At 39.2% G+C, this 20,509-nt stretch overlaps 1 protein-coding gene and 2 pseudogenes across 1 annotated transcript; 2 read left to right on the top strand and 1 right to left on the bottom strand.

The window, feature by feature from the left end:
* On the top strand, positions 243–1,180 carry Olfr636-ps1 (olfactory receptor 636, pseudogene 1; annotated as a pseudogene).
* On the bottom strand, positions 10,144–11,109 carry Olfr635 (olfactory receptor 635). The gene has a single exon (NM_147118.2). The coding sequence runs from the start codon at positions 11,107–11,109 to the stop codon at positions 10,144–10,146; it is 966 nt and encodes a 321-aa protein (NP_667329.2).
* Positions 16,031–16,927, top strand: Gm4886 (predicted gene 4886; annotated as a pseudogene).

The raw sequence follows: 20,509 nt of genomic DNA, 5'->3' as shown, positions 1-20,509 counted from the left end.
ATTTAAGTATGAGAATAGTAAATGTTCATTTTATGAGTGAACACACAAAACAGCAATCTCCCATGAGATTGAGCAATCTGAAATACCCTTTTAACATGCAAGGAGTGAGTAATGGTGATTGAGGGGACCCACCAGTTTTCTTACCTCCTCATGTCAGTTTCTAAAGGGATGCTAGTAACTGTGACTTAACAGGTTTGAACTAAGTTCAGTTTGTTTCAAATGCAGGTGAATACTTATCTTGACTGTTGGTGTCATTGGAGCAGAGAATAATGAAATTCTTGACTGGCATTCCAGGACTTGAGACCCAACATGGTTGGCTCTCTATTCCCATTTTCATCATGTACATGGTTGCCATTGTAGGCCACAGCCTAATCATGGCTGCAGTGCAACAAGTCTCAGTTTTTCATGAGCCAATGTATCTGTTCTTCTACATGTTGGCCATCAATGAGGTGGGAGTCTCTGAGTCCACAATGCCCACTGTTAGGAGCAGTCTTTGGTTTGTGCCAACAGAATTGACCTTGATGGCTGTTTGGCACAAATGCTCTTCATTCACACTTTCTCTGGCATGGGGTCAGGAGTCCTGTTGACCATGAGTTATGAAGACTTTGTAACCATCTATAATCCTCTGCGCCATACAGCCTTTCTAACTCTGCCTCGGATCATATCTATGGGTCTGGGTATTACACTAAAGAGTGTTACACTCATGGCCCCACTTCAAATTCTTTTAAAACAACGACCATATTGTCACATAAATATTCTCTCCCATTCTTATGGCCTCCATGCAGACTTGATCCAACTGCCTTGTGCAGATACTAGGTTGAACAGCATCTTGAGGTTGACCATTGTCCTGGCCACTTTTGGGCTGGACTCATTATTTATTGTGGTCTCTTATGGGCTCATTCTTTACACAGTGATGGGTATTGCTTCTGGTGAGGGTCGGAAGAAGGCCCTCAACACATGTGTGTCACACATCTGTGCAGTGCTTATATATTATGTGCCTATGATTGGTGTGTCTATGATGCATCGTGTTGCCAAGCATGCATCACCTGTGGTTCACACCCTCATGTTGAGCATCTATCTGTTTGTGCCACCAGTGCTCAATCCTATCATATACAGTGTGAAGACCCGTCCAATCCAACAGGGAATTGCCAACTTGTTCTCGTGCAAGAAGGGATCGATCTGAATCACACACTCAGAGGGCAGGGATTATTCTTGAATATATAAACCCTGGTTGTAATACTTCCACAAGGAAAGTTTTCTGCTAGGTAATTTGACAAGGAAAAGAGAAATTCAAAGCATTACTGCAGGCTTGATTCTGAATGATAAATGTTATAAATCTTACATTTTACTGATATATATGTACATACATGTGCAACTTTTCTTAAATCATATATGTTAGTTTAACGTAGTAATGGGATAGTAAATCTATCCTAATTCTTACAGAATAGCCAGGTAACATTAGTTTTGAGATTTAATGATATTTAAATTAAAATAAGTAAAACATTCATGGGGAAATTCTTAGGGATGAAGTGTCACCCTAAGTGTAGTGATTCTGGAAATGTCCCTTTGAATTAGTGTACTTTTTTGTTTGCCACCAGATATTCATAGTTTTAACATTTTCTTCTTTATGAAAGAACACCATTTCACTCTGAAATTGTCATGTTTAAACATTAAACTGTATGAAAACCTATCTATGAGGACACTTTGTACAAAAGGAAATGATTCTTCATCCAACCCACCATGCAATACTTTCCACATCCAGTTTTTAGGTGTTCTTAAAGACTCTGGAATGTCCATAGGCTGAATAATTTCAACTGAGCCTTATAGTAAAACATGAAGAGCCTCAGCTGCACAGGCATCATGCCTAGATATTCTGTCTTTCCCTGTTCTTCCTTCCTGCCCTCAGCCTTCATCAGCTTCAGCATGTGTTCTCTTCCCTGACCCCTTCTCTCAACTCCACCAACACAGGTCCAATAGTTTCTTACCCTTTCTGCCTATGGTTTAATAAAAAAGTATCATAAAATAGGGGTGACTATACTCTCATCTTCTAAACTGCAGAGAGCTGGTCTAGTTCCCTGGTTCTAGGTCTAGTACCAGGCCGTTAGCCTCCCTCACCTCAAAGACTCAAATTACAATGACAATGTTTTCTATTTTGTAGTATTACTTCATCAATCACCTATATACAGAAATGTTTTGAAGTGCTTACTTTGTTTGAAACAGCAATTACAAAAGTTTCATTTATATATTTTCTTAGACATCAGAAATCTGTCTAGCTTCAGTATTTTTAAGCTGATAGCTAATATTCTATAATTAATGTATGGAGTTTTGTGCGAGCTCATTTTCAGAGATGATATAGCATGTTTACAACAGTTCACCACATACTTCATGCATTTATATTTATAATGATTTAATTATTGATGTCAATGATTTAAGAATATATCCTCTAACAGATATTTATATCAACGTATTTGTTGCTGCTAACCGTTATTTTAAAATTTTTGCTCTCAACAAAATTTTCACCTTGAAACATTTTTTTTGTTTAAAATTCTTTTAATGTTTATTCTATTATAAATGTATGTTACAAAATATACATATTATATATGTGTTTGTAAATTAGCTATCCCGTGCTTTTTTTAAAATATTTTTTATTAGGTATTTTTCTCATTTACATTTCCAATGCTATCCCAAAAGTCCCCCATACCTTCCCACGACACTTTCCTACCCACCCACTCCCACTTTTTGGCCCTGGCGTTCCCCTGTACTGGGGCATATAAAGTTTGCATGTCCAATGGGCCTCTCTTTCCAGTGATGGCTGACTAGGCCATCTTTTGATACATATACAGCTAGAGTCAAGAGCTCCGGGGTACTGGTTAGTTCATAATGTTGTTCCACCTATAGGGTTGCAGATCCCTTTAGCTCCTTGGGTACTTTCGCTAGCTCCTCCATTGGGAGCCCTGTGATCCATCCAATAGCTGACTGTGACCATGAATTTGAAAAGGAGTAAGTCAGGTATATAGGAGAGTTTGGAGGAATGAAAGAAAAGAGCAGAATGATATAATAATTGTCTCAAAAATAAAAGAAATGGTTTTTAAAAATTGAAAATCCTTTGAGCAAATAATTTATGTAAACAATAGAAGCAGTGAAAATGTATATATTGAGAGCAGGTGAGGGAACCATCTTGCCTCCTGGGTCCCTCAGAGACTAGTCTGCACAGGTGAGAGTACGGACTACAGAAGCAACACAGCTCCTGGGACAGACTCCACTTCGCACTCCAGACATTCAGGCACCTTCCCAGCCAGAGGAGAGGTGGCCGCCTGGGAAGGCTTTGACCGCCAGAGCATGTGAATGAGCCATCTTGTATCCCATGTCCCTCGGAGACCAGTCAGTGCAGGTGAACTTGCAGACTGCAGAGGCAACACATCTTCTGAGACAGGCCCTGTTTCAGTTCTTCATCTTCAACCAGGAGGCAGGTCTGATCGGCAGATATCTTTGCACCTTCCCTGCAAGAGGAGAACTTGCCTGCAGAGAGTACTCTAAGCACTGAGACTTAGGAGAGATCTAGACAGCCCGGTCTGCTGACAGAGTCTAACAGAATCACAGGAGGAATAAGCTCCATCCAGAGACAACTATAACAACTAAGTCCAGAGATTACCAGATGGTGAAAGGCAAATGTAAGAATCTTACTAAGAGAAACCAAGACCACTCACCATCATCAGAACCCATCACTCCCACCTCAGCCAGTCCTGGATACCCCAACACACCCGAAAAGCAAAACTCGGATTTAAAATCATATCTCATGATGCTGGTAGTGGACATCAAGAAGGGCTTTAATAACTCACTTAAAGAAATACAGGAGAACACTGCTAAAAAGGTAGAAGACATTAAAGAAATACAGGAAAACACAACTAAATACGTAATGGAATTGAAGAAAACAATCCAAGACCTAAAAAGGGAAGTAGAAACAATAAAGAAAACCCAAAGTGATACAACGTTGGAGATAGAAACCATAGGAAAGAAATCTGGAACTATAGATGTGAGCGTCAGCAACAGAATACAAGAGATGGACGAGAGAATCTCAGGTGCAGAAGATTCCATAGAGAACATGGGCACAACAATCAAAGAAAATTTAAAAAATGCAAGATCCTAACTCAAAATATCCAGGAATTCCAGGACACAATGGGAAGGCCAAACCTACAGATAATAGGAGTAAATGACGATGAAGATTTTAAACTTAAAGGGCCAGAAAATATCTTCAACAAAATTATAGAAGAAAAATTCCCAAACCTAAGGAAAGAGATACCCATGAACATACAAGAAGCCTACAGAACTCCAAATAGACAGGACCAGAAAAGAAATTCCTCCTGACACATAATAATCAGAACAACAAATGCACTAAATAAAGATAGAATATTAAAAGTAGTAAGGGAAAAAGGTAAAGTAACATATAAAGGCAGGCCTATTAGAATTACACCAGACTTCTCACCAGAGACTATGAAAGCCAGAAGATCCTGGACAGATGTTACACAGACCCTAAGAGAACACAAATGCCAGCTCAGGCTACTATAACCAGCAAAACTCTCAATTACCATAGATGGAGAAACCAAAGTATTCCATGATAAAACCAAATTCACACAATATCGTTCCACAAATCCAGCCCTTCAAAGAATAATAAAGGGAAAACACCAACACAAGGACAGAAACAACACCCTAGAAAAAGCAAGAAAATAATCCTTCAACAAACTGAAAAGAAGACAGCTGCAAGAACAGAATCCCAACTTTAACAACAAAAATAGCAGGAAGCAACAATTACTTTACTTTAAATTCTCTTAACATTAATGGACTCAATTTCCCAATAAAAAGACATAGACTAATAGACTGGCTACACAAACAGGACCCAATTTTGTTGCTTACAGGAAACCCACCTCAGGGAAAAGGTCAGACACTACCTCAGAGTAAAAGACTGGAAAACAATCTTCCAAGCAAATGGTCCGAAGAAACAAGCTGGAGTAGCCATTCTAATATCGAAAAAATTTGACTTCTAACCCAAAGTTATCAAAAAAGATAAGGAGGGGCACTTCATACTCATCAAAGGTAAAATCTACCAAGATGAACTCTCAATTCTGAATATCTATGCTCCAAATAAAATGACAGCCACATTCATTAAAGAAACTTAAGTAAAGCTCAAAGCACACATTGCACCTCACACAATAATAGTGGGAGACTTCAACACCTCACTCTCACCAATGGACAGATTCTGGAAACAGAAACCAAACAGAGACACATGGATACTAACCGAAGTTATGAAACAAATGGATTTAATAGATATCTACAGAATATTTTATTCTAAAACAAAAGGATATACCTTCTTCTCAGTGCCACATGGTACTTCCTCAAAAATTGACCATATAAATGGTCACAAATTAGGCCTCCACAGATACAAAATTATTGAAATTATCCCATGCGTACTATCTGATCACCACGGACTAAGGCTGATCTCCAATAACAACATAAATAATAGAAAGCCAATATTCACATGGGAACTGAACAACACTCTACTCAATGATTCCTTGGTAAAGGATGAAATAAAGAAATCAAAGACTTTTTACAGTTTAATGAAAATGAAGCCACAACATACTCAAACTTATCGGACACAGTGAAGGCCATCCTAAGAGGAAAACTCATAGCCCTGAGTGCCTCCAAAAAGAAACTAGAGAGAGTGCACACTAGCAGCCTGACAGGACACCTAAAAGCTCTAGAACTAAAGGAAGCAAATTCACCCAAGAGGAGTAGACAGCAGGAAATAATCAAACTCAGGGCTGAAATCAACCAAGTGGAAACAAAAAGTTCAAAGAATCAACCAAATGCGGAGCTGGTTCTTTGAGAAAATAAACAAGGTAGACAAACCCTTAGCCAGACTAACTAGAGGGCACAAGGACAGTATCTTAATGAACAAAATCAAAAATGAAGACAGAGACATAACAACAGAACCTGAGGAAATCCAAAATATCATCAGATCCTACTACAAAAGGCTATATTCAACAAAACTAGAAAACCTGGATGAAATGGACAACTTCCTAGACAGATACCAGGTACCAAAGTTAAATCAGGATCAGATTAACAATGTAAACAGTACCATTTCCCCTAATGAAATAGAAGCAGTCATTAATAGTCTCCCAACCAAAAAAAAGCCCAGGACCAGGTGGGTTTAGTGCAGAGTTCTATCAGACCTTCAAAAAAGACCTAATTCCAACTCTTCTCAAAATATTTAACAAAATAGAAACAGAAGGTACTCTACCCAATTCATTCTCTGAAGCCACAATTACTCTGATACCTAAACCACACAAAGAATCAACAAAGAAAAAGAACTTCAGACCAATTTCCCTTATGAATATCGATGCAAAAATACTCAATAAAATCCTCGCAAACGGAATCCAAGAACACATCAAAATGACCATCAATCATGACTAAGTAGACTTCATCCCAGGGATGCAGGGATGGTTTAATATATGGAAATCCATCATGTAATCCACTATATAAACAAACTCAAAGACAAAAACCACATGATCATCTATTCAGATGCTAAGAAAGCATTTGACATAATCCAACACCCATTCATGATAAAAGTCTTGGAAAGATCAGGAATTCAAGGCCCATTCCTAAACATAATAATAGCAATATACACCAAACCAGTAGCCAACATCAAAATAAATGGAGAGAAACTCGAAGCAATCCCACTAAAACCAGGGACTAGACAAGGCTACCCACTTTCTCCCTACCTAATTAATATAGTACTTGAAGTTCTAGCCAGAGCAATTTGACAACAAAAGGACATCAAGGGGATACAAATTAGAAAGGAAGAAGTCAAAATATGACTATTTGCTGGCGATATGATAGTATATATAAGTGACCCCAAAAATTCCACCAGAGAACTCCTAAACCTGATAAACAGCTTCAGTGCAGTAGCTGGATATAAAACTGACTCAAACAAATCAATGGCCTTTTTCTAAACAAAGGATAATCGGACTGAGAAAGAAATAAGGGAAACAACACCCTTTACAATAGTCACAAATAATATAAAATACCTTTTAGTGATTCTAACTAAGAAAGTGAAAAATCTGATAAAAATTTTAAGTCTCTGAAGAAAGAAATTGAAGAAGATCTCAGAAGATGGAAAGATCTCCCATGTTCATGGATTGGCAGGATTAATATAGTAAAAATGGCTATCCTGCTGAAAGCAATCTACAGATTCAATGCATTCCCCATCAAAATTCCAATACTTCTTCACTGAGTTAGAATGGGCTATTTGCAAATTCATTTCGAAAAATATAAAAAAACCTAGGATAGCAAAAACTATTCTCAACAATAAAAGAACCTCTGGTGGAATCACCATGCCTGACATTAAGCTGTACTACAGAGCAATTGTGATAAAAACTGCATGGTACTGGTAGAGTGACAGACAGGTAGATCAATGAAATACAATTGATGACCCAGAAATGAATCCATACACCTATGGTCACTTGATCTTTGACAAGGGAGCTGAAACCATCTAGTGGAAAAAAGACAGCATTTTTCAACAAATGGTGCTGGCACAACTGGCGGTTATCATGTAGAAGAATGTGAATTGATCCTTTCTTATCTCCTTGTACAAAGCTCAAGTCTAAGTGGATCAAAGACCTCCACATAAAAGCAGAGACACTGAAATTAAGAAAGGAGAAAGTAGGGAAAAGCTTCAAAGATATGGGCACAGGGGAAAAATTCCTAAACAGAACAACAATGGCTTGTGCTGTAAGATCAAGAATTGACAAATGGGAACTCATAAAATTGCAAAGATTCTGTAAGGCAAAAGACACCATCAATAAGACAAAAAGGCCACCAACAGATTGTGAAAGGATTTTTACCAATCCTAAATCTGATAGGGGACTAATATCCAATATATACAAAGAGTTTAAGAAGCTGGACTCCAGAAACTCAAATAACCCCATTAAAAATGGGGTACAGAGCTAAACAAAGAATTCCTACCCGAGGAATATCAAATGGCTGTGAAGCACCTGAAAAATTATTCAACATCCTTAATCATCAGGGAAATGCAAATCAAAACAAGCTTAAGATTCCAACTCACATCAGTCAGAATGTCTAAGATCAAAAATTCAGATGACAGCAGATTCTGGCAAGGATGTGGAGAAAGAGGAACACTCTTCCATTGCTGGTGGGATTGCAAGCTTGTACAACCACTCTGGAAATCAGTCTGGTGGTTCCTCAGAAAATTGGACATAGTACTACCAGAATATCCAGCAATACCTCTCCTGGGCATATATGCAGAATAAGTTCCAACTGGTAATATGAACACATGCTCCACTATGTTCATCACAGCCTTATTTATTATAGCTAGAAGCTAGAAAGAACCCAGATGTCCCTCAACAGAAGAATGGATACAGAAATTATGGTACAGTTACATGATGGAGTACTACTCAGCTATTAAAAAGAATGAATTTATGAAATTCTTGGACAAAATAGATGTATTGGGAGGATATCATCCTTAGTGAGGTAACCCAAACACAAAAGAAGTCAATTGATATGTACTCACTGATAAGTGGATATTAGCCCCGAATCATAGAACACCCAAGATACAATTTGCAAAACACAAAAAATCAAGAAGAGGGAAGACCTATGGGTGGATACTTCATTCCTCCTTAGAATAGGGAACAAATACCCATGAAAGTATTTCAGAGACAAAGTTTGGAGCTAAGGTGAAAGGATGGATTATCCAGAGACTACCTCATCTGGGGATCCATCCCATAATCAGCCACCAAACGCAGACACTATTACATACACCAGCAAGATTTTGCTGAAAGGACCCTGATATAGCTGTCTCATATGAGGCTATGCTCGTTCCTGGCAAATACAGAAGTGGATGCTCACAGTCATCTATAAGATGGAACACAGGGCCCACAATGGAGAAGCTGGAGAAAGTACCCAAGGAGCTGAAGGTGTCTGCAACCCTATAGGTGGAACAATAATATGAACTAACCAGAACCCCCAGATCTCGTGTCTAGCTGCATATGTAGCAGAAGGTGACCTAGTCTGTCATCAATTGGAAGAGAGGCCCCTTGGTATTGCAAACTTTATATGCCCCAGTACAGGGGAAACCCAGGGCAAAGAAGCAGGAATGAGTGTGTAGGGGAGCAGGGCAGGGGGAGGTATAGGGAACTTTCGGGATAGCATTTGAAATGTATATAAAGAAAATATCTAATAAAGAAAATTTTTAAAAATTAAAAAATATATATAAAAAGAAAATGCATATATTACATAAAAACATCTGGGTAGGAATTGAACTCTTACTGAGATGAATAGGTTTTGATCCCAGATAAGTTTTAGTTAATTCCTGAGACCTAGGTTGGCCTGCATTTTACTTTCTCTTTTTCCTGTAAACGTTAATACTAGAAAGCTTGAGACAGGAACAAGAAAGTGACATCAGTGTTCTTCTGTTACTGCCAAGAGCATTGCTGAGTGGATACTTCTGGGAAGAAATCACAGTTTACAAGAAATCAGTATGGAATTAGCTCAACTCTTTCTCACATGTCTATTTTCCAAAATTCCCAGTTTCTCAAGCTTATTCCACATCAACTCTTTAAATGTAGTGTTCATTTGTCTTTTCATGTAGGATCAATATTTATAGTTAATTCTTTTTTTAATTGGTCTCCTAGTTCAAGAAAGTTTTCTATTACTATAGGCCAAATTTTACATAAAATCTTCCATTTAATTAAATGCTACCTTATAGTACCCAAATAGACACGTAAAGTCTATAACTTCAGAGAGCATGCTCATACATTTTAAGAAATTTGAGTTTGTAAAATGAGATTATGTGCTTGTTCAAAACACTGTAAGGAAAAGAGAAAAAGCTTTATATTTTGAAAGTGCTTTTCTCAATCTCAAAGGCAAGTGGTTAGAGAATAGCAAACCTAAGCTTTAAAAAATATCTTTTAATTTCTAGTCAAGCAACAATGTTTCTTTTATTAGCTAAGAGTATCTATTAAGCAAATGTTCCATTCCACATCCTTGGTATGCCAATTTTATGGAAGTAATATTCATGCTTGACTCCATGTTACATTTATAAAAGTACCCTTTTTATATAAACTTCAGTCTTCAGTGCACCTTTCTCTGCAAGAGGAGGCGAGTAATTCCTTGACGGATCTGCTTTGTCTTTACACTGTAAATGATGGGGTTCATCACAGGAGGTGCTAGCAGGTAGATATTGGCCATGAGAACATGGACCAGTGGAGAGGCATGCTTGGCAAAGCGGTGAGTCATAGACACACCAACCATAGGGACATAGAGAACCAGAACAGCCAGCATGTGGGACAGACAGTTGTTGAGAGCCCGGAGTCGTTCAGTCCAAGTGGCTGTGTTCAAGACACTCTTCAGGATAAGTGCATAGGAGAGTACAATGAGCAGAGGGTCCAATACAATAATGAGCAGGACAAGAGCAAATCCGTACCAGCTGTTGACTCTGATGTCAGCGCAGACCAGGTGAATCATATCCTGGTGGAGGCAGTAGGAGTGAGAAAGAAGGTGGGAATGGCAGAAGGGCAGGCGCTTGAGCAGGAAAAGGGAGGGAAGAACAGCCAAGACACAGCGGCAAATGATGGCCAACCCTATTCTAGCAATGACCTCACTGGTGAGGATGGAGGCATAGTGGAGTGGGCGACAGATGGCCACATAACGGTCAAAGGACATGGCCAATAGAACAGATGATTCCATGAAAGAGAACCCATGGAGGAAGAAGAACTGGGCAAAACAGGCCTCAAAGCTGATTTCTCGGATGTTGAACCAAAGGAGCTGCATGACTGTAGGGAGTGTGGTGAGAGTTAGACCCAGGTCAGTGAGGGCCAGCATGGAGAGGAAGAGGTACATGGGCTGGTGGAGAGATGGCTCTGTGCGGATAACGGTTAGGATGGTGGTGTTTCCCATGATGGAGATGGTGTAGAGGCAGAATAAGGGAATGGAGATCCAGAGATGGATATCCTCAAATCCTGGGATGCCGGTGAGGATGAAGTAGAAAGGATCATGAGTGGTGTTTGTTACTTCTGACATACTTGATGGATGCAACATACAGAATCTGCAATCCACATTAAACACAGCATCATTATGGTATCATTGTTCACTCAATCATTAGAGTCAAGAAGTATATATGACAGATTGCCCTTGAAAAATGCAATACAGATTTATTCAGTTGTCAGAAGCTGAACAGTAAGGATTATTCTCCTATAGATTTCTATTCAAGACAAACTCATTATTTTCTATTTACATTTTTTCAGCTATGTATTAATATGTTTAAAATACATTTCTTTTGTTAGAATTTCTTTGATAATTCTTGTATCTGTGCCTTTGTACCTACTCTTACATTTTTAATAGCTGAAATTAATCTTATTAGAAATTTAAACAAATAACCAAAATTGAACAAAGTTTTTCTACCTGGCCAATATCACAGAAAGGTGATTTGCTTAGCACTCTGTGACATTTACTCAGATGAAATAGTGTTTAAATCGGAAAGTACCATGATTATTTTCAGGTATCTTGCTTCTGTAATTATGTGGACTATATTGACAATTATCCTCTTACAGAGCACAGGAATAGGACAGAATTCTGGGGGCAATAGCATAGGTTTGTTTGGTATACCAAGAATTTAATATCCGTAGGTACAGTCCATAAGGAGTGGCTCATAGATGAATAGTAGGTCCAATGAGACAGGGAGAATTCATAGGAATTTCTAATCATTTGCAAGTAGCTGAGAATCTAGGAGCTAATACGTTAATGTAGACCAGAGTTTCAGGTAAGGAAGAAAAAAGGGGTGGGGCATAGAAAGGAAAAATAGCTTAGATGGGTTAAAATTAATTTGTAAGGAAATCTAAAATTTATTAATTAGATGAAATGGAAGAGAAAGCAAAGGGCATTATATGGAAAGATTTTATTTTAGATATTTTAGTAAAAGAAACATTTAGAAAGGTATGTTAGCATTAGATGAATAATAGGAAGTGAAGCCAAGATGAGGTGGTCTGAGGGAAGTATTAATGAACAATTTTGGAGAGCTTTGATAGATTAAGTAGTCTGAAGATACCCTCTAGAGGATGAATACAGGTCTTTTGTTAAGGGAAGTATTTCATTTAATTTTATTATTCTTCAAGCTTTCCTGCATGTTATGTTATATAAAATATCATTTATAACATATGGAGTATAGATTTATAATAAGAACTTGTAGGAATAAGATTCATGCAATTCCATAGCAGTCATCTGGATGGTTTCTTTCCAGACATGCCTGGCAAAGGTCTCTAACAATGGCACATTTTCTTTCATTCCTTTGTGCAACAGAAGGATGGTGAAAGAAAACTCCAAGGGTCCATCCTAAGAAATGTCACTGGAAAATGCACTGAAAGTGAAACAAATATATAGTTTAAGCTTATAATAGAAAATAACTAAAAATGTTCTAGGTAAGCAACAGTCGAACTGGTCCTCCTTCTCACAAATGAAACAAAAATAAATGGTCAGATCCCTGTTCCACTGACATGAAAATGAAAGAATTACCACTACAACAGTGACTTTCTCATCAGTTGTCCCAGTGGCATGAGGAGATAACATTGTAGAGGGATGTGAGCTCCTGATGTGAGTGCTAGGACTAAAGTCTGGCCCTTTGCAAGAGCAGGTACTCTTTTTTTTTTTAAACTTATTTTTTTTAATTAGGTATTTTCTTCATTTACATTTCCAATGCTATCCCAAAAGTCCCTCATACCCTCCCCCCCACTCCCCTCCCCCCCCACTCCCCTCCCCCCCCACTCCCACTTCTTGGCCCTGGCATTCCCCTGTACTGAGGCATCCCCTGAGTCATGCATACAGTCTTTATACTCATTCTTTGTTATTCTTGGTGTTCTGTGTGTCTGTGTGTGCATGTGTGTGTGTATGGTCTTATTCTTTAAATATAACCAATGAATGGGTCTAAGTTTTTTGGAATATTCTATGAATAAAAACTATGGAACATCCCCAAATATTTAATTATTTTTTGTAATTATGGCATATTATCATGTCATGATTCCTAAGAGACCCATAAATGCCAAGTTTACAGCTCTGGGAAAACTCACTTAAGAATTTGAATAGCATCAGTCACAGCAGCAGCAACACCACCATCGGCATAAAACTGAGGGAAATTGGATTGGTCCAGAGAAATAATGGCATCATTCAGGCCATCAAAGCGACACTGAAGCAAGATACCAATAGGCTGGTACATGATCCTGCCAAGGAATTTACAAACCACTGGTGGGGTGATCTCTTCAACAAGACTTCGGCCAGCTTGGTAGTGGACTCAGGAAAGGATGGTGTGAAGATAAAGCACTTTTCCAAGGAGACTACCGAGCTCAATCACCCCAAGCCCAGTTTGCTGTATCAGAAGATTGGGAAGACAGCCACACTATCCTCAGGTGAAGAGAAGCCTGACAGAGACTTTGGGAGCTACAGTGATGTTGATATCCAAGAACCCAGGCTCCCAAAGATTCTGACTAGTGAGCTGCTACTCAAAGCTTGTGAGGAGAGAACAGCATACAAAGCTGCCTGGATTGGAACCACCATGAAGGCCAAGCTTGCTTGCCTGGAGGCCCAAGAAGAGGCCTTCCTGGCTTGGTTCAAAGATCCAACAATGAAAGAGAACTTCAGACCAATTTCTCTTATGAATATCGATGCAAAAATACTCAATCCTTGCAAACCGAATCCAAGAACACAACAAAATGATCATCCATCACGACCAAGTAGGCTTCATCCCAGGAATGCAGGGATGGTTTAATACACAGACATCTAGCAACGTAATCCACTATATAAACAAACTCAAAGACAAAAATCACATGATCATCTCGTTAGATGCTGAGAAAGCATTTGACAAAATCTAACACCCCTTCATGATAAAAGTCATGGAAAGATCAGGAATTCAAGTCCCATACCTAAACATAATAAAATCTATATACAGAAAACCAGTAGCCAACATCAAAGTAAATTGAAAGAAGCTGGAAGCAATCCCACTAAAATCAGAGACTAGACAAGGCTGACCACTTTCTCCCTACCTATTTAATATATTACTTGAAGTTCTAGCGAGAGCAATTTGACAACAAAAGGACATCACGGGGATACAAATTGGAAAGGAAGAAATCAAAATATCACTATTTGCAGGTGATATGATATTATATATATGTGACCCCAAAAATTCCACCAGAGAACTCCTAAACTCAATAAACAGCTTCAGAGCAGAAGCTGGATATAAAATTAACTCAAAGAAATCAATGGCCTTTCTCTACACAGAGGATAAACAGGATGAGAAAGAAATTAGGGAAACAACACCCTTCACACCCTTGGTGTGACACTAACTAAGGAAGTGAAAGATCTGTATGAAAAGAACTTCAAGTCTCTGAAGAAAGAAATTGAAGAAGATCTCAGAAGATGAAAGATCTCCCATGCTCATGGATTGGCAGGATTAATATAGTAAAAATGGCTATCCTGCTGAAAGCAATCTACAGATTCAATACAATCCCCATCAAAATTCCAACTCAATTCTTAACTGAGTTAGAAAGGGAAATTTGCAAATTCATCTGGGATAACAAAAAAACCTAGGATAGCAAAAACTCTTCTCAACGATAAAAGAACCTCTGGTGGAATCACCATGCCTGACCTCAAGCTGTACTACAGAGCAATTGTGATAAAAACTGCATGGTACTGGTATAGTGATAGACAAGTAGACCAATGGAATAGAACTGAACATCCAGAAATGAACCCACACACCTTTGGTCACTTGATCTTTGACAAGGGAGCTAAAACCATCCAGTGGAAAAAAGACAGCATTTTCAACAAATGGTGCTGGCACAACTGGCGGTTATCATGTAGAAGAATGTGAATTGATCCATTCTTATCTCCTTGTACAAATCCCAAGTCTAAGTGGATCAAAGACCTCCACATAAGACCAGAGACACTGAAATTAATAAAGGAGAAAGTGGGGAAAAGCCTCGAAGATATGGCCACAGGGGGAAAAATTCCTAAACAGAACAGCAACGGCTTCTGCTATAGGATCAAGAATTGACAAATGGGACCTCATAAAATTGCAAAGCTTCTTTAAGGCAAAGGACACTGTCAATAAGACAAAAAGGCCACCAACAGATTGGGAAAGGATTTTTACCAATCCTAAATCTGATAGGGAACTAATATCCAATATATACAAAGAGCTCAAGAAGCTGGACTCCAGAAATTCAAATAACCCCATTAAAAATGGGGTACAGAGCTAAACAAAGAATTCTCAACTGAGGAATATTGGAGGGCTGAGAATCACTTGAAAAAAATGTTCATCATCCTTAATCATCAGGGAAATGCAAATCATAACAACTCTGAGATTCCATCTCACAGCAGTCAGAATGGCTAAGATCAAAAATTCAGGTGACAGCAGACGCTGGCAAGGATGTGGAGAAAGAGGAACACACCTCCATTGCTGGTGGGATTGCAAGCTGGTACAACCACTCTGGAAATCAGTCTGGTGGTTCCTCAGATAACTGAACATAGTACTACCACTAGATCCAGCAATACCCCTCTTGAGCATATACCCAGAATATGTTCCAACTTGAATTAAGGACACAGGCTCCAATATACTCATAGCAGCCTTATTTATAATAGACAGAATCTGGAAAGAACCCAGATGTCCCTCAACAGGGGAATGGATACAGAAAATTTGGTACATTTACACAATGGAGAACTACTCAGCTATTAAAAACAATGAATTTATTAAATTCTTGGGCAAATGGATGTATTTGGAGGATATCATCCTGAGTGAGGTAACCCAATCACAAAAAAAAAATCACTTGATATGCACTCACTGATAAGTGGATATTAGCCCAGAAATCTAGAATTCCCTAGATACAACTTCCAAAAACAAAAAAATCAGGAAGGAAGACCAACATGTAGATACTTCATTCCTCCCTAGAATAGGGAATAAAATATTCATGGAAGGAGTTGCTGGTTCAAAGGATCAAAGGATATGGGCACCTCTTAACCATTTACTGACAGGAAGCTCTCCCAGAAAAAGAAAATGATGAAGAAGCAGAAAGAGGAGGAAGAGGCTGCAACAACTGAAAAGAGTCCAAGTGGGGAGCTCCTGGAACACACGGACAAGAGCTTCAGGGAAAGCAGGAAGAAGAAAAAGAGGCAGAAAGATGAGAAAAAGGGAACAGCTATAGGAAGTGAGGTGTAAGAGGCTACAGGAGGGAGTGGTTCCAGAGAACAGAGCACAGAGCAATCTGATCAGTTTTCCAGGAAAAAGAAGAAAAGCAGGATGCAGCACCATGAAGAATAGGGGAAGATGGTAGTATGTGATAAAAAAGGCAGAGATGTGATAGGTGGGCCAAAGGCAGTCAACAGTGGAGCAGATTCAGAACCCTAGAGAAGCAGCAAGAAGTGGCAGATGTGTGAGGAGGACTTGGATACCCAAGAGTAAGAAGGGAAGCATGACCTAACAAAAAGAGAGAGAAAGTTCAGAAGAAAAGACACAAAGAAAAGACAACAATGCTGTGAGGAGGTCTTGGATGTAAGCAGTAAAGATGATGGCAGGACATGGGAAGTCATACTGCATCCTCTGCTTCCCATGTCATACCCAAAGGAGAGAGCCAAAAAGAAGCAGAGGAGGAACTGAGGGTCTAACACTGATCTCAGCTGACTCCTTTTCAGGGGTAGCTTGGTTTGGGGCAGGGTTTCTGCACATTCCTCTGTAAGCAGCTCTGGAGCATCAGTCTGCTAACTGGAGGCAAAGCATTCTATGCTAGCTGAGGGGGTGGATGTGGTTCCCTGCAAAACTTCCTGTCCAAAAAGTATAAATCTGAAGCCCCGCCGCTCACCAGCTAAGGGATGATGGGAAGAGGAATATTTAAAGGACTGTCTCTTCTAAAAGTCTGAAAATGTAGACTTATATGTCAAAAAAGACAAGCCACCGTAGCTAAGGTTTGTGAAGCTCTCCGAGTACTTAGTATTAGTAATCCACATCAATAGATTCACTATTAATATTTAACAACTTAGAAAATATTCTAAGAAAAGCATGCTAATTACAGATGTGATCGGTTGCTTGTGAAAATGTAGAGGAAAGAAATCTGAGATAAATCATGATGGTTCCTCTATCTCCTAGCACTTTGCAAGGATAAGATTGTTCACACAACCAGGAAATTAGTCCAGCACAGTTGCTCCTTGAGGCTGTCTAGCCTGATTTCAGTAAAACATTTCATTAACTCACTCTATTCTGTGCTGACCCAGAAGTGAACATGAGCTTCATATATAACTCTTCTTTCTATCATCTCTTTCTTGGTCTCTTTCTAATATATACATATATATTCTCCATGGTGGAGAGATTGTGATTCTCTTTTGGTCTTTTCTTACCATCATTTCTTTGTTGTGCTCTTCCCTTCATACTGCTCGCTTCACTTCATGTCCCTCTCAACTTTTATAACATTCTTACACACACACACACAGACACACACACACACACACACACACACACAGACACACACACACACACACACATCATGGTTCTTAATATGGTAGAAAGTATGATATGAAAAGCCAGGAAATCTTGAGGAAAGTAGTCTACCAGGTTCTCTGTAGTTTGAGTAACAATTTAAAAGGCTAGAGAAAGGATTAAGGTGGGACACCAGCATATTCTATGAATATAAATCCTCTGTAGCCCTGTAAAGGTGGGCATGATTGTAGGTATGGTGGGAACTGAGACAGAAAGGGAGTGAAACCAATGCCCTGAAGGGAGAACAGAGCTTTCACAAGGCCTTAAGCCAAGGAGAGACACCATTAATACAGGTGTTAACAGAGGGGCTGTGGGCAAGGGGACTGCTGGAAAAATGATAAATTAGTGGACAACACACTTATTGAAGGTGAGAATTTATTTGTGTGTGTACAAATTTGTGTGTGTGAATACAGGTATGCAAGTGAGTACATGTATTTGAGCATGAGTATTCATGCATGTGTGATACCTCAGGGTAGACCTAAAGCCAGTGGATATATATTAAGAAGAAACAAAGAAAGATGGAAGCATAGAAGGAAGGGAGTGGAGGAGGAGGAGAGAGGGGAGAACCATGCTTAGTATTAGTAAAATCTGGCAACACTCTTCCTCTGCTGCACATAACACACATAATAGTCTATTGAGTAATTCTGCAGATGGGTCAATTTCTTAGCCAATCCTTCCAGGAGACACAATGTTGCCTGAATTCTTGTGGGATCCTTTACTTAGCTCTTCATGCCCTTTCTAGCCCTACTTCCTCTCTACACGGTCCTTCTGTGCTCAGCTCTGGATTGAGTAACTGGAAAATATTCTCAGAACTGTTTCTTTACTATCAGCTTGGCCTTAACTGACAAGCTCTCATTTAGGGGGCACTGTAATGTCCAGTTCCTGGAAGATGCTTGCTAATTTCTGTTCACTCATTTCATCTATTGTCTTTGTTTTCCTAGAATCCATCTTTTTCAGAGACATTTGATAAGCCTTTTGTAGAATGGAAAAGATGATCCCAATAGGGGACATCATAGGGGATCAACAGTAATATCATGCAATGAAAGCAATATTTTTGATGGCAAGATTCTAATGACACAGACCAGCACACAAAGGTTCCATGAAGCATGGAATTAGAGGCACTTGAGCCACTCTTAGCATCAATGATATTGTGTGATAAATCTCTACAGAAATTGCTTCATGCCTCCTACCTGTCACATTTCCCTCCAGCCTCCCCTCCCCATGGCACACCTCTGAAATGGGTCTGCTTAATTTTCCCCTTGTTTCTATGGAATGTCCTCTCAGTCTCCAAATTTTCCTCCTCTTATTGTTATCCATCTTATTGATATCCATTTCGGGAGGAATCCAGTCTCATTGGGTACTCACTGTGTTCTCTCAGTGGTCTTTAGTATCTGTTCTCTGGCCCATGTCTGCATGTGGTTTTTATGTCACTGATGATCTCAGGCTGAAATATAGGAGACCAGTGGGGAGATGTATCCAGAATTTTACAGGGATATGCAGATTGTGCTCTGAGACCTCAGTCCTCAAGGGAGAGAATCAGAAAGCCTCTCTTGTTCAGGAGATGTTTTTGTACTGCACTGTGAACTTGGAAACCTGAACATCTAAACCTGAAAGCTCAAGTTTTGGTTATCATGGGAAAACATATGGAAAAATTGGCTGAAAGTTCTATAAGGATGGGTTACCATAGAGTTCAAGGGTAGAGGTTAAATCTTAAGTCTTAGGCATTTCAGCGACAGGTTGTGTTCATTCCTTAGGAGAAATCTACTGTTTTGAACCTCTGATTTATTTTAAATTTATTGAAAAAAAAAGCTTGCATCATGTAAGTTTAAATTTGAAGTGCACAAATTATTTATGTGAATTTCTGTTCTTTATGCTTATAAATGCAAGTTTAGAGCAGAGAAAAATGGCTTGAGATTATTATAAAGATGTGAAGATGATAATTAAAATAGTTTGTCTTCACTTCCAGTTGGCGCCAGGACTAGGTGACTTTCGACCTGAACTTGGTGGACAATCCCAAGGTCCCCAGAGGACTCTCCACCCCACAGGTTCCCTAGCACACCCAGGATCTTAGGGTCACTGGTGAGTGGAACACAACATTTTTTTTCAACAGATCCAGGAGTGCCTGGGGCCAGCTGGAGCATGAACACAGGAACCCTGCCTGACTAGTGCCTCAGGTTCCTTCCTGTAGGTACTGATCTACCTTGGTTTCCAAACAGTGGACAGCCTCAAAGTCCCCAAAAGAGGTACCACTTTCAGACACTCTAACATGACAAGAATCTTAGGATCCCAGGATTCCAGCATTCCAGGTGCTTGGTCACACCAGGATCTCAGGGTCTCAGAGGAAGCTTGACTGCCAAGAACTCTGACACACCCAGAATCTCAGCATCACAGGATCCCAGAATCACAGGATCAAAAAGAAAGCTGGACTCTGAGAAGTTCTGACTCACCTGGGATTCAGGAAGAACAGGCTCTGATCACATATATTGAGGACAGGGAACACTTGAGGTAATTATAAGGCAGGAGACAAGCATAAGAACAGAATCAACAGAAATCAAGGTTACTTGGCATCATCAGAACCCAACTCTCTGACCATAGCAAGCTAGATAAACCATCACTCCAGAAAAGTAAGATATGGATCTAAAGTCACTTCTCATGATGATGATGGAGGACTATACGAAGGACATAAATAACTCCCTTAAAGAAATACAGGAGAACACATCCAAACAGCTGAAAGAATTGTAAAAAAAATCCAGGATCTTAAAATGGAAGTATAAACAATAAAGAAATCACAAAGGGAGATAACTCTGGAAATAGAAAACCTAGGAAAGAAGTCAGGAGCCATAGATGCAAGCATAACAAACAGATCAAAGAGATAGAAGAGAGAATCTCAGTAACAGAAGATACCATAGAAAACATTGACACAACAATCAAAGA

This window comes from Mus musculus, chromosome 7 (assembly GCF_000001635.26).
Source record: "Mus musculus strain C57BL/6J chromosome 7, GRCm38.p6 C57BL/6J".
Lineage (NCBI taxonomy): Eukaryota > Metazoa > Chordata > Mammalia > Rodentia > Muridae > Mus > Mus musculus.
The sequence above is the reverse complement of the archived record's forward strand: the minus strand, read 5'-3'. Positions and strand labels throughout refer to the sequence as shown.